The 13,642-nt window shown below is 57.5% G+C and overlaps 5 protein-coding genes across 5 annotated transcripts; 3 read left to right on the top strand and 2 right to left on the bottom strand.

The window, feature by feature from the left end:
- Window positions 1–1,708: 1,708 nt before the first annotated feature.
- TRAVEDRAFT_60500 (uncharacterized protein) lies at window positions 1,709–4,650 on the bottom strand. The gene is made up of 15 exons (XM_008044695.1): window positions 4,367–4,650; window positions 4,253–4,301; window positions 4,129–4,197; window positions 4,024–4,066; window positions 3,758–3,961; window positions 3,670–3,701; window positions 3,568–3,623; window positions 2,958–3,516; window positions 2,724–2,894; window positions 2,604–2,660; window positions 2,508–2,541; window positions 2,435–2,455; window positions 2,129–2,300; window positions 1,857–2,031; window positions 1,709–1,801 (listed from the first exon to the last, which is right to left on the bottom strand). Exons 1-15 carry the CDS (start codon window positions 4,511–4,513, stop codon window positions 1,779–1,781), a joined length of 1,812 nt encoding a protein of 603 aa, XP_008042886.1. The 5' UTR covers window positions 4,514–4,650; the 3' UTR covers window positions 1,709–1,778.
- A 548-nt stretch (window positions 4,651–5,198) lies between these two features.
- Window positions 5,199–6,658, top strand: TRAVEDRAFT_132179 (PLP-dependent transferase; the record flags this gene model as incomplete). Its single annotated transcript, XM_008044694.1, has 4 exons — window positions 5,199–5,547; window positions 5,619–5,971; window positions 6,024–6,431; window positions 6,497–6,658. The coding sequence occupies 4 exons, from the start codon at window positions 5,199–5,201 to the stop codon at window positions 6,656–6,658; spliced, it is 1,272 nt and encodes a 423-aa protein (XP_008042885.1).
- Window positions 6,659–7,950: 1,292 nt separating this feature from the next.
- Window positions 7,951–8,745, top strand: TRAVEDRAFT_84105 (uncharacterized protein; the record flags this gene model as incomplete). Its single annotated transcript, XM_008044693.1, has 3 exons — window positions 7,951–8,221; window positions 8,276–8,361; window positions 8,422–8,745. Coding segments are annotated over 3 exons (681 nt in total), but the record flags the coding sequence as incomplete, so codon positions are not given.
- Window positions 8,746–9,392: 647 nt separating this feature from the next.
- On the bottom strand, window positions 9,393–10,958 carry TRAVEDRAFT_23117 (uncharacterized protein; the record flags this gene model as incomplete). Its single annotated transcript, XM_008044332.1, has 3 exons — window positions 9,393–10,284; window positions 10,338–10,593; window positions 10,649–10,958. 3 exons carry the CDS (start codon window positions 10,956–10,958, stop codon window positions 9,393–9,395), a joined length of 1,458 nt encoding a protein of 485 aa, XP_008042523.1.
- A 1,463-nt stretch (window positions 10,959–12,421) lies between these two features.
- TRAVEDRAFT_51572 (uncharacterized protein) lies at window positions 12,422–13,162 on the top strand (the record flags this gene model as incomplete). The annotated part of the gene is made up of 3 exons (XM_008044496.1): window positions 12,422–12,513; window positions 12,596–12,720; window positions 12,768–13,162. 3 exons carry the CDS (start codon window positions 12,422–12,424, stop codon window positions 13,160–13,162), a joined length of 612 nt encoding a protein of 203 aa, XP_008042687.1.
- Between the last annotated feature and the right edge of the window lie 480 nt (window positions 13,163–13,642).

The raw sequence follows: 13,642 nt of genomic DNA, 5'->3' as shown, positions 1-13,642 counted from the left end.
CGTGAGGGCGCCCTCACTTAGGGAGCGTCTGCGTGCGTTCTTCGCGGGAGCAAGGATAGGAGGCGGATCTTTAAGCAGCGCCGGAGATCCGCCGCCCGCGTACGATGCGCATGTACTGCCGGAATATGACGCTTTGCCGTAGTATATAACCTATCGTGGTGCAGCGAAGAACGCTCCTATTTCGTGTACATCATGTATTATGTCGCTTGCTACCTGCGTCGCCGATACGTGCCTGGTCAGCCTATAGAACGGAAGAGGTTACAAGGATTTTACCAACGATTGTCCCCCCTCCCGTATGTGACGAGTAGCGTCGCAAGCGGGTTGAGCGCGCTGCCGTGCCACAGTGGAACGTGGCCTTGGCGATGTCCAAGTCGGGGCAACTGGATAGGCCCGAGCTACAGCGGCATGATCATGGATGTGGGCGTTGCGCCCGCGGACGCCGATTCTCGGTGCTGGCTTCAGGCTGTGAGCACAATGTGGAGCGCTGATATGGTACACGGGCTGTTCCTCCTAGCGGACACGTACCAGCTGTGTTGTCGTGTCTTGCTATCAAATTGTGCTACAGGCGATGCCTTGTTCTTTTCTCGAAATTGAAGACGTGAGTAGACAGTAAGCTGCGCGAGGGGCCGCATGTCATATCTGCGAGGATATGAGAACTGTGGATTATACCCGATATCCCCGACTTACTGGTACATGCTGCGCGGGCGATGATATGAGCTGCCTCTGATTTTTTTCTACGCGAGGCTATACTCACAGTCATTTTGGTTCCGATGCGGACACCCCGTAGCTCTGCGAGGAATTAACGTTCAACTACGTAGTCAGTGACAACGCTGCGTCGAGAGAAGTACCCGCAGCGATAGCACAGCTATAGATACTGGGGTATTGAGCAACGGGTTAATGACTGTGGCCGGGACGTACCGTATCCCTGACTCCCATATATACCGCAGTGCGGAGGATGATCCCACGACTCACCAGTAACTCACTCCCATAACGCAACAGCAGCTCAAGCTCCACTTCACGGCAACATGAGCTCATCAACCTTCTCCGCGAGCACAGACGGTATCACTACATTCATCCCCACGCCTAGCTTATTCACCAACACACCGGTTGTGGTATCGTCATCCGGCGGCCTCAGTCTACCCACAGCGGAAATCGTATCGATTTCTGCTGCACTGGGTGTGGCTGTAGTGGCAATACCGGCACTATCCTTCTGGATGTGGCAGCGGCGGCGCTCGCGCCACCAACGCGTATCTCTAGCCTCGGAAAGAACGTGTCCAGGTAGGGTTCATCTTACCTGTGCTCCTCATCGTAGCTGACAGCGCCCAAACAGCGCGCCAGACCAGACGCGCGGCGTCCCACATCGCAGAGACTGTCGCCACCAGCATCGAAGCGCGAATCGGGAGCATCAGCGACAACTCTGAGTATACAGTCGTCGGCCATGGTGAAACCCCGGGTGCCAAGGAGGGGCGCCAGGGCGACCCCACCGCAGGAGGAGCTTCGAGACCAACTTCAGCAGTGGAGAGCGGCGAGGACGAGGGTAGGGCCGAGGACGAGGAGATGGCCGAGGACGAAGACGGGGACCAAGGGTCCACGAGGGTGCCATCGCTCAGGGAGCGCTTGCGCGAATTCTTCGCAGGCGCGAGATCAGAACGCGGATCCGTGAGCAGCAGCGAGGCTCCGCCGCCTGCGTACGAACCCCATGTACTGCCTGAGTACGATGCTTCGCCGTGATACAGGATACGTTGTGAAAGACAGTTTATCTTGTGCAAGTGCGTACGTTACAGGCCATGCCGCCCACCACCTATGTCACGTACAATCAGCCTAGATTGGCATCGAGAGGAACACTGGGATCCTACCAAACACTGCTTCCACCCGTGTGTGTGGGTCGGTTGCGAACGTGCGTGAGCTGGCCTGGAGCTGTGCACCTGCGTGGTGCGCGCCGAGGAAGACGTTCGGGCAGACGACGCGCTTGAGGCGCTCGATGTCTGCGTGCACGATCGCGCGGCAGAAGAAGTCGAGATCGAGATCGTTCTGCGGGTGTAAGCGTCAGTATGCGGGATGGAGGGTGTTTACCGTTTCCTATGGAACATACCTCGTCATAACCTATAGGGAGATGTAAGTTAGCGACGAATCTGGTGGATTGAGATGGGAGGCACGCACCGAACGGCTGCTCAATCTCTTCGCCCGCAGCGATGAGACCGAGGTAGATGAACGCAGCTATACCCACGCCGGGTATCGCGTACCATCCGAACAGGTCGACGAGCTGGAAGGGCAGAAAGAAGAGATAGATCCAGACGGTGCTGCAATGAAGAGGTCAGTGGCGCTTTGATAGTTTACTGCGTCATGTAAACGTACTGGCTGGAGGGTGTGATTGTATCGAGTTCAAAAGTCGTAAACGTTAGTGCCACTCGAAGTGGTAAATTGTTGTACATACCGAATGTGCACGGAGTATACACTGACTCACGCGGTTAGCAATCAAGTAATAGATATGACGAGTAGGTACTTACAATGGCAACGGTGTAGTCAATATCCTTTCCAGAGCTGACGTGTATCAAACATTGAGCACGTCGCGCACCCTCGAAACGATGCCATTATAGACTCACTGCACAAGCTATCCTCGAAAGCGGACAAGCCTCCATACATCCCACCAAGCACGGACCCTGTGCGCGAACCCAGTAAGCACCGTGCATAATCCGACAGAGGCGGTGACGATAGCAACGCACCAGGCATGACGCCACGCTCGTCGAGCACGCTTACCCACACGCTAAGAGACCGCAAGATTTCTAGTGGAAGGTTCTCGCCGCCTCCAGCGAGGCGCGGTCGATGCTTCGAGTGCGTAAAGCCGAGCGTGCCAGTCAGTATTTCACGAACCTGCCCACCGTCGCGACTTTCGCCTACGAAAAGCGACCCTTCATTAGCACACTGAATCGCGGATTTTCGAGACGAGAGTGCTCTACCTGTAGGATTTCCGTTCTCGTCATCCCCGTTCCACCGCCGCTGGATTCCGCCCTCGTCCGCATCGACCGCGCCAGCCTGGTCTTCAACATCAGTTCCCGGCCCCGCCGCGTCAGTCCTGCCATTTCGTCCTCGCCACCCGAACGCGTATCCTACGGCACGCCAGACGGCTGAGAAGGGCACCAAGTCTGAGGCGACTGAGCCGAAGAGCCCGCGCCGGCCCGCGCCCTCCGGTACCGCCCCGGGGAGGAGCGGCTGGCGGTCCGCGCCATGCTCACTCGAGGAATCGGAAAGTGAAGGCGAGGAAGAGCGCGAGAGCGCGGGTGGGATGTGGAGGGACGGAGGGGTGAATGTGCCGTAGGCGTTGATCGGGGGTATGACGAAGTTGCGAGAGGAGTGATGCGAGAGAGAGGGTCGTGGGAGGTGTGAGGAAGTCGAGGCGGGGTTGCGTAGCAGCGCCTTTGGAGGGTCTTCGGGGTGAAGGTCTCGCGGGGAGGAGACCGTTTCTGGAGTCTCTTCTGGCGGAGGCTGGGTCTGTTTGTTTCGCTGGTGATGGGGATGCTGAGGGAGGGAGTTAGCGTCTAAATATATGAAGTACACGTCATCGCGTACGTTGTGGAGAGGCTTGACCAGGGGATACAGGTCCTCGTAATAAATGCCCATCTCACCTACACCAATCAGTAAATGGAAGTGGCCAGCTTAAAGTAGACTTACCTCGGAGATGGTGCTTAACAGAGACGACAAAGCTATAAACGAACCCCCTTAGGACGTCATGCAAGCGCCAGCAAGCACAGATACGTACCCTTCCACCAGGCCGAGCGCGGTACGCTTCTCCGCCATGATACGCCGTGCGACTGACGCATCAATCTCCGCACTTGTGCCGTCGGCGTTAGGCGGTGCAGGAGACATCTTGAGTGGTGTGTGTATCCAGATCAGGCGACTGAATGTTCTGGATGTCCGAGCGAGATCTGACCAAGCACTGCGACCTTGGTAGTACCGATCATACCTGGGGGTGAGAAATCCGTCAACCACCAGTAGGGTCAGGAATCGGGAGACGATTTAAAGTACCCAGAACTCGCGCGGTAGGAAATGACGAAGCCTATCACCACACCTATTCATCAGGTAGAGGTATGAGTGGTGAGCATGCATGAACTCGTGAGGAAATTGACGCGCCGAGAAGGGTGAGCATGACGTTCGGGATTCCTAGTTTTACGCTCGTTGTCAGCGATACTGTCACAACGACTGAGCAGGCAAGTTAGCACTCCATAATTGCGATGCTGTCAAACTCGATGCGCACTGGCCGCAAAAATAGTGTGTAGGAGCACTGCAGGCCATATTCGCCAAATCTGGAGTGGTGGGATATTAGCCACAGATGGAAGCATCGAGTGTCGCTCGATCACGCAAGACTTACCACAGTACCGCGCCCGAAGGTCCAGCTGACAAGGTTACGACTGGTGACAAGCGGGACAAGGACAGGGTCGTCGTTAGAGTTGAACGCAGGCAGAAGAACATGTCCCGTCGACGAGCGTAGTTGAGCATTGGTATTTGAGGATGACATGTAGCAGGAGACGGTAGTCTGAGAAGCGAAAGTAGCGGCACTTAAGTGTGAGCAATCAACAAGACGAGTTCTTCTGTTGTAAGCTTTTATTTCCCATCCAGAAAGTCCTTAGGGTATACGGTAAAAGAGTGTCGAACGAGAGTGTAGTTGTGGCAGGAGACAAAAAGAGACAAAGCGCTGGATCAACGGCGTGACGCCACCACAAGCGAGCAAGCGCCGAGAAGATCTTAGATAGGCGCGCTACTCAACGTCAACGAAACATACGACATGATTATAACCACCATGAACTTGCCCCTACCATTCTGCCAGCGGTATGAATTTTTTCAGGAGGTGAGTGAGAAGACTGACCGGTACCATGTTTCCATTATTCTATTCGACACTCACCAGCGCCTTGACAGGGTAATAGAACTCCCGCCAATCAACCGCCACATACGCTGGCTCTCGACACGACTACATTTTGGTATAATCTCTCTGATCTGCTTACTTATAAAGCGGATTGACTTAGTACTCAGAAATATCTGCCTAACCAGTGGGGACCTGAGGAAAGAACACCCTATAGAAATGGCTTCCGCGCGTTCTACTCACACGGCCCTCAACTGCTTATCGCATTTCGTCCTGCTCACTCGAAAGCATCTCGTTCTTGATCTTGCTCCTCGTCTACGGTCGACCCATCTGTCGCTTCAAGATGTCGTTAGATATACAAGCTGTCCGCACCGCTTTCCCCGCCCTTGCCTCTGGATACCTCTACGCCGACAATGCTGGAGGATCGCAATGTCTCGGCGACGTCGTCTCCAGGATCTCGGACTATCTCCTCAACACCAACGTTCAGCTGGGTGCAGACTACTCAGTCTCCGTGAGCAGCACGAATCGCGTTTCGTCTGGCGCAGAAGCTGCGCGAGAGCTCTTTAACGCCGCCAGCGTCGACGAGATCGCGTACGGGAGCAGCTCCACCATGCTCGTCGAGAACCTTGCACGCGCGATCGAGGCTGATGTACAGCCAGGGGAGGAGATCATCGTCACTGGCGAGCACGAATGTGAGTTAAATTGGCCAGATCCCGTCAGATCGCCTCATATCGCGAGACGCTCACGATACTTTCATATTCAGCCAACGCCGGCCCGTGGAAGAGGCTCGCTGCGCGGAAGGGCGCAGTCTTGAAGATGTGGAACGCGACGCAGCTCCCACAGTACCCGGACAACCCGTACGCGGTCGGCCTCCAGCTGGACGCGCTCCTGCCGCTCATTTCGTCCAAGACGCGTCTCATCGCCTTCACGGCGTGCTCGAATATCCTGGGCTCCGTCGTTCCAGTCAAGGAGATTATCGCGGCCGCCCGCGCGCTGGCCTCTGAACGCGGCGCCCGCAAGCTCGAGTTCTGCGTGGATTGCGTCGCGTACGCGCCGCACCGGCAGATCGACGTGCGCGCATGGGACGTCGACTACTGCTACTTTTCCTTCTACAAGGTGTGCCCTCTGCATTCTTCAGCCCATCTCATCAACTCACTCGCGCCCACAGGTATACGGACCGCACACGTCCGTTCTGTACGCGCGCGCGGCCGCGCTGGAGCAATCGCTCTCCTCCCTCGGACATCACTTCCTCAAGGTCGACACGAAGCCGTACAAGCTCCAGCCGGGCGGCCCGGGGTACGAGCTCGTGTACGCCTGCACGGGTGTGCCTCCGTACCTGCGCTCGCTCGCGCCCGAGGGCACGCTGGAGGCGGTGTGGGGGGCAGTCGCGCAGCATGAGCAGAAGCTGCTTGCGCCTCTACTCGTATATCTGCAGAGCAAGGCCTCGCGCGGGGTGCGCATCGTCGGGCAAGAGGACGCGGGCCTCGCGCGCGTGCCGACGGTGAGCTTCGTCGTCGTTGGGGAGCGACCGATCCGCAGCCCGGACGTCGTGCGTGCGTTCGACGCGAAGGGGAATGTGAGTGTCCGTACTCACACTCGGGAATAGACAGACGCTGACGTATGTTCTGCGCGTCCATGCAGGTCGGAATTCGGTACGGGCACTTCTACGCGTACACGCTCATCGACACGCTCTCGCCCAAGGTGGACGTCGACGACGGCGTAGTGCGCATCTCGCTCGTGCACTACAACACCGTCGAGGAGGTGCAGCGGATCATCGCCACTCTGGAGGAGGTCCTGGCGTAAATGAAATCGGATGCGGAAGCTTCATATCATCGTGTACATTATGTCTGCCAATGTCTGGCTGCGAGCTCGTCGTGGGGTTCCTCAAGCCTAACTTCACTGAACGGAATGCACGGGCAATCGCACGCGTATGGCGTAGGTGGCGCACCGTCGGCGTTGCACTCGGGTATGTGCACTGACTGGCGGGTATGTATGTTTGGCAAACTCAAAATCGGGGCGATGGCGCCCGGCCGCATCTGCACTGCATGAACATCGCAATTGCGATCATCATTAGCCGACAACCGGCTATGCATGTCCTTCAGCACCCGATCGTCCTGCAATCCATCTCGACGCCGATCCTTGGACTGGTTCATTCGTCGGGCTCCCCTTTTGTCTTGGGATGATAGACACTACATTACGACGCACTAGATCTGCTTATGGGGTAGTCCCGGCAGATCGCAGTCGGTCCGAAGCCTGCTAACAACGCACCACTCCACGGGGCGTCAAGCCCGCGGCCCGCCATCTGACACACCCCGTATCCGAACACGTTGATGCCAGTTCGAATGATATAGCAGATATATCTTCGCCGGCGCGCCTTTTGTCGCTCGATGCAACGTCACTCCCACCAACGCCACTAGTACCAGGTGAGCCCCTGCTTGGAGTCCGAGCTTGTTAAAACTGTGCCTGACACCCACCGCAGCTAGCTGCGAACGTATATCGAGGCGGAGTTTCTTCACATTGCACGAATTTCTCGTTTCTTGTCACCGTATCTCACCAGGTCGCTTCACCGAAGCACCCACGACCTCCCACTCGGCGTCTTGAAGATGCAATCACATCCCTCCCTCACCAGTGGTGCTAGAAGCGCCCAGGCTGGCATCTCCAGCTTCGATGCTGCATATCCGACTCCGTCGACGGACGAACTCGAACCAGCGCCCCCTCCATACGAGGCCGTCTCTGACATTTCCACCACCGCATTCCCTTCAACATCCACCTTCGACTATGCTGCGCCTGCTTCGGATGCGAGCAATAGCCTCCCGAGGCCGCCATTGAGTTTCTACAGACATTCGTCATACAGCGGCTCCTGGGCACCCACGACCACCTCGGGCTCGTCCCCGACCACCCCAACTACACAGACCTCCCCAACCTCTCTCCTGAGCCCCCAAAGCCAGCTTATCGACGATGGCGCGTCCCTGAGTGGCCACAGCGTGGCTCGGTCCGGCACCAGCTCGAGCTCGAGCTATAGCGGCAGCAGCAGCAGTCATCCGCACAGCCTCTCGGACGCGGCCCGCGCCCTCGGTCCGTCCACACATGCGTCCTTCGACCGCCGACCACCGCGCGACGTTCCGTATGGGGCGTTTCCGCCCGCGACGCACTACGCGCACGCGGATGACCTCACGCGCGGCTTCCCGCTGAACCCGCCGACGTGCGCGTGCGCGCCGGCGCCGCATCCATTCGTGACACACGACGTGAATGAGGAGGACTGGAGGCGATTCCTGGCGGATGTCAAGGGCGCGGGAGGCCTAAAGCCGATGAATGCGCTGCTTGCGGACGCAGCGCCGACTATGGTCATGACGGGTTTCATTGGAGGTCAGTGGTCAAGATTTGCTGCGCAGAGTGATAGTGGCTGACGAACGTGGGCAGGGTACTTGGCATCAAAAGCGCTGAAAGCGCACGTTAAGAGCAAACGGAAGAGTCCTGTGGCAGAGGTCATTGAGCTCTGGAATCGAGTGAGCGACTATATCTGTCGCCACGACGCGAATACGCTGATTGACCGGTTTGTGCTGCAGCGATTTTTCCATCCGCGCTGCATGGACGTCGTCCTGGCGCAGGGACTGCTCACCTACACAGGGCCAGTCGACACATTCCCGCCCGACATGGTGCGCCCGAGCCCGCAGAAGAAGAAAGACAAGCACGTTAAAGTGATCGAGGACCACTCCGACGACGAGGGCGGCAGCGGGAGCTCGCGCCTCGACGCGATGGGCGCGGCGGTGGGCGCGGCGGGAGAGCAGTTCATGAACAGGGGGACGTATCAGCGGGGACGGATAGCGTTTGGGTATGACTTGAAACACTCGGCGCGGGAGCGGTGGAGAGTGATTTTGACGTATAAGCCCCCTGTGCTTTGATTGCTGTTGTTGAGTGCTGAGTGGGTCAGCGTTATGGGCCTGGCAGCGTATATACCTGCACTTCTATTTTGTCCAAGTAAAACATAGCATTAGTCGTAATATCTCTATCTTTCTGATCGCACTTAAGGATACACGTACTATTATCATGACGGCTTCTTCATAGGATCGTCGCTGCCATTCAACTTGGTTCTCTACGCGAACCTTCAAAGGGGTTCGCAAACTGAAGGCTGCGCAAACACCTCCTCGACATCATGCCACCGACCCGATTCGAAGATGATCTTTCGGGAAGGGTCTGGGCGATTGCACAATGTAGTGCTGGATATATATCACCGGCATAAAATACAGAGATTACATGAGCAAAACGATCGTAGTAAGTACCGAGTACCTGAAAAAAGGGAATACATGATGACAGTCCCCACCATCCCTACACAGAACGATCATATAAGAGAGCGCTCGATGTGGCTTCTCTGGCACCGTCAGACCGCAGCGGGTATCATCTTGTCGATAGCGATGTTGACCTGTCGGCGGGTCTCGAGATCGCAGGTAATCTGTGATAATGATGCAGTGGCCTTCGCAGGTTCGATGAATCGTGGGACGGCTTCCTAGTGGGGGCCGAATCGGCGTGCAGTTATCGACTATTGCTGTCCGACTCTTGACGGTGCCCTTGGCGCGTACGGCGGCGGCCCCTCCTCCATGTCCATATCCGTACCCAACACCGTCATCGGCCCCGATCCGTGCTGCGACCCGCCCGCGGACGGTGAAACAGGCGACGACGGTAGAGGTGCTTTCGAGTGCTCCGACAAGGGAGAAAGCGCCTCTGGGCCCTCGTCGTTCTGCACGTACCGCAGGACGCTGCCGCCCCGAGCGCGGCCCGCGGGTTGGGCGCCAGAACCGGAGCCGGAGCCCGCCAGCGTGGTCGGCTCGTGCGAGGACGCGCCTGCTGGGGATTGAGGGGATTGCGGGACTGGCGGAAGATCTGCGTCCATACGCGACTGAGACGCAGACGCGAGTGAGTGGACGGACGCGGCAGGCGCCGTGGGCTTCACTGCGACGTAGGCGCCCGCTTCCGGTAGCCACGTGTAGCTCGTCGCGTTCGAGGGAGATCGTGAGGGCGGGGAGAGTGGTGGTGGGGGCACGAAGAAGGGGTGCGCGACTTGTTGTGGGTCGATGTCGGACGCGCGCGTGCGGGGGAAGACAGGCAGGGCGCGGAAGCCAGCTGTGGACGGCGTCTCACCGTCACCCTCGGCTTTGCCGCCATCGAGAGTGGAGGTCTCGGCGCGTTGCGCGTATTTTCGCTGGTAGCGTCGTCTTGTGCAGAAGAAGATCGCTCCGCCGAGACCGAGTAGCGCAACTGCGGTGAGGGTGACGGACAACGCGATCGTCGTCGTTGCTGAGCTGTGCGCGGACGGATCGATTGCGGGCGCGGTCGCGCTTGACGATGCGGTAAAGGTGCTAGACACACTGGACGGACTGGACGGTGTAGACGCGGCGGATGAGGTGACAGGCGCGTCCGCGCCGTCTTCTTGGCTGCGCCGAGGTCACGGTGAGCAACGTACAGTGAAACATTGAGAGATACGTACGTGAACACCATGTAATCCAACAATGCTAGGGACGATTGTCCGCCCGCGTGGCCGACCACCATCGTGAATGTGTGCGTTCCGGGCGTGAGGGAGTCATTGCCGTACACAGGGACGTTATATCGGTAGGTGTCGTCACCGTCCGGGGCGAGCTCGAAGGTGCCAGACTGCTCGCCGTCGATGAGGAACGTCAGGTCCCAGTTGCCGTTCGGATCCGTGAATGATTGTGTGATTATGCAGAACGCGTACACTCCGACACCTGCGCTCCGTATGTGAGCGGCTGAGGACAGCTCTGATAAGCGCGAGGCACTTACCGTTGAACGTGAGCGTCGCAGTTATCGGGCTAGGCGGTGGGTTGTCTGAGATAAAACTCACGTCGTGCCAAGTGCCGTCTGTCGCCTTTGTCTTGTCGACTTTCGCTTCGCAGGTCGTGCAGTTCTGCCCGGTGCTCCAGACGCCGGGAGGCTCGTACACGATCTGGAACCCGCCGGTAGCGCTGCCATCGGTATCATCCACGGTAACGTTTGTCCTAGTACCAGCTGCGAGCGTCACCGGGATTGAAAGGAAAGCCAGAGCCAAGGTAGCCAGAAGACGGAGAAGAGGATCCGAAAAGAGTGGAGGCATGGTGGTGGGTGGGGAGCGCGAGCGAGGGCGGGCAGGCGGGAACAGCAAATCCCGTGAAGAGGAGGGCGAGATGGTCAACGCCGAAAGAAGTACGGAGACGTGATCGAGATCAACCTATGCACAATCAGCACAGGGCGTCCATCTGCGCAGTGTACAGAAGGTGATGACCCGCCAGAAGGGGAGGACGGTCCCGCAAGGCGACCCGCCTGCGAGTTTGCTGGGGTATCTGCGGCCATCATGTGAGCCACGGCAGTCTTCGAGCACGTAGAGCGGGGCTTCGAAGAACCCAGGGTGCACAGCACTTATGTGCCGAGTGCCGAGGGACCGTGTCGGGGGTGAGGATGGCAATAGAACGCATACGCTATCGCGGAGTAGGTGCATGGCCAAGACCTGTCAAAAACCGACACCCATGGGAACTATTCATCATCAGCAAGCTACGCCACCACCTTAAGTGGGTCTGGAACATACCGGTTCATGGTGTAACGAAGACATGGTCGCGTGTTGGCATCAACCGATCTGCAGGACAGCCAATCATGCGGGGACTAAAGTCTAGTGGGGACTTGACGACATACCAGTGTGTTTCATGGTGCGCAGGGCAGCTGTGGGTTCTGCATATCGCAATGGTTTTTGTGGTGTAGGCTTGGTGAGTACGGCTGGTTTGATTACTATGATTAGTTCTTAGAACATTCCGAAAACATACCTCTGCTTCTTTCGCAAAGCGGGATATCCTAATGGCAGCGCATGATACATGCCAGAACCAGTAGTAGTACGGAGGATGTACGGTCGTGGGTAGAAGGAAGAAAGGCTTGATCATGGGCGCCCCGCCGCCTCGCTGTCTATTTCGCCGGCGCTTGAAAACCACGTGGGGTTGACCGTCATCGTATACTGTAAACGCCGGCATATGCTTTCTTGCGATCCACTTTCATGCTTTACCCGCTGCACAGTGCAAGCAAGTACTACGCATGTTACTTGAACAGAAAGGATGCCCACAATTTAAAGCTGTAAGCACATGCGTACTTCGCAGAGAGCGAACTCACAGATGTCACGATATGACATAAATAGGTTCGGTCTCATGCGGACGGGCAATGTCCGTGGAGCCGCTTACATCTCCTTTCTGCGCTCAACGACACTACGCAGCGCCAGGACCATCAGCAATATGTCCAAAAGTTTACCTTACTGGAGTCCCCCAGTGTATGGTATTTACTTCCACACGGAGGCCTTTGCCGTGCTACGCTGCGAACTCAATCAGCTGTAGACCGCCCGGTGAAGATCATAAAACCGCCGAATGGTTGCTTATTTCCCCCCACATCATCTCCTTTGTGGGTAGAAGAGATCAGCGGCCAGAAGCTCCACGTATCATCGGGTTTTGCACGTACGTCTTCCGCCGCTGTGTAGTCCACTCGAAGCTGACGTCTTCTGTTCCTGGTGATCTCCCACTCCCACCCACGAAGTCGGCACTCGTCATGTCCACCTTCCCCGAGTGCGACTTCTTTTGTAACCACGTGGGCCGCGTCTCCATCGTCCCATCTAACTGTGGTGGGGCAGAGTCATTCATGTACGTCCTCCTCATCTGGCACGCCCGAGCTCAAGCCCCACGTTCCATGACTGACGCGCTTTGATCGTGCACGTCGATTTAGCGCTACGGACTGCACATGCGAGGAGTCCCCCGTCACAAAGAACCCGACGTGCCTACAGTCTATCTGCGCTCCGCAGGATTTCGACAGCCTCGTCGCCGCCGAAGAGGCCCGATGCCCAGGTTTAGGTACGTGGCTTCCGTTCACGCTCGAGATTGGCACTCACCCCTCGCAGTCACCCGTGCCGACCAGGACGAACTCACTGCGGACGTGGTCACCGTGTATCGCCGCGCGCTCGCTGCGACGGCCTGGCCCCGCGAGGCTGAGGCCACAGCGTTGCGCCAGGCCTTGGTGTTTGAGTCGTCCCCGGAGCAAATCGGCTTCGTCATGATCAACTCTACCAATGCTGCTCACCTCGGATGCGGCGGCGGCATCACCAGCGCCGTCGCGTCGCTCTTCGTCCTCGTTCCTGTGGCGTTTGCATTGCTCGCTGTTGTAGGCACGATTGGCGCCTACAAACGCCGGCGCGCAGCTCGGGTTATCTTGGAACCCCCGATGCTGCCTGTAGGAGGCTCCGGGTACGCGGCTAGTGCTAGCGTGGGCGAGAAGGGGTGGCCTAGGACTGCTTGATGGAAGACTCTGATCCGGAAGGGAGTTACGCGCCTTGAAAGGCAGTCTGAGAGGAGTGCAGCGCGTTGATCATCGAGCGAGCGCATTTCGGCAGTGTACGTATCTTTGCATCGCGATCTTCTTCCGTGCTTACGAAACGCTGCATAGATATATCTTCTAAACACGGCGTATAGCGTCCTCATAATGACCAAGGACAGGCATGCCCGAGAGCGAAGGCTACTCTCGGGATGTAAAACATCTAACATCTGCACAGGCTAGACTCACAGCAACTCTCCAACCGATTGCGCCACTGCTGTGACTCAGACATCGCAGCGTCAGACACGTGTGCCCATAGCTTCGCTACAGTACGTCGCCCCTTCCCTCCGGATAGCATTACTCCCGAGGTACCGTTTCTTGGGAACCTGAGGTCCATGCTCAACGCTAGCGCTCCGAAGCTGGGGGTGCATATTCATAGTTCAGCGGTATCTAGGTCCATACATC

The sequence above is a fragment of the Trametes versicolor genome (assembly GCF_000271585.1).
Source record: "Trametes versicolor FP-101664 SS1 unplaced genomic scaffold TRAVEscaffold_11, whole genome shotgun sequence".
Classification (NCBI taxonomy): Eukaryota; Fungi; Basidiomycota; class Agaricomycetes; order Polyporales; family Polyporaceae; genus Trametes; species Trametes versicolor.
Note: the sequence above shows the minus strand (reverse complement) of the source record. Positions and strands in the feature narration are given on the sequence as shown.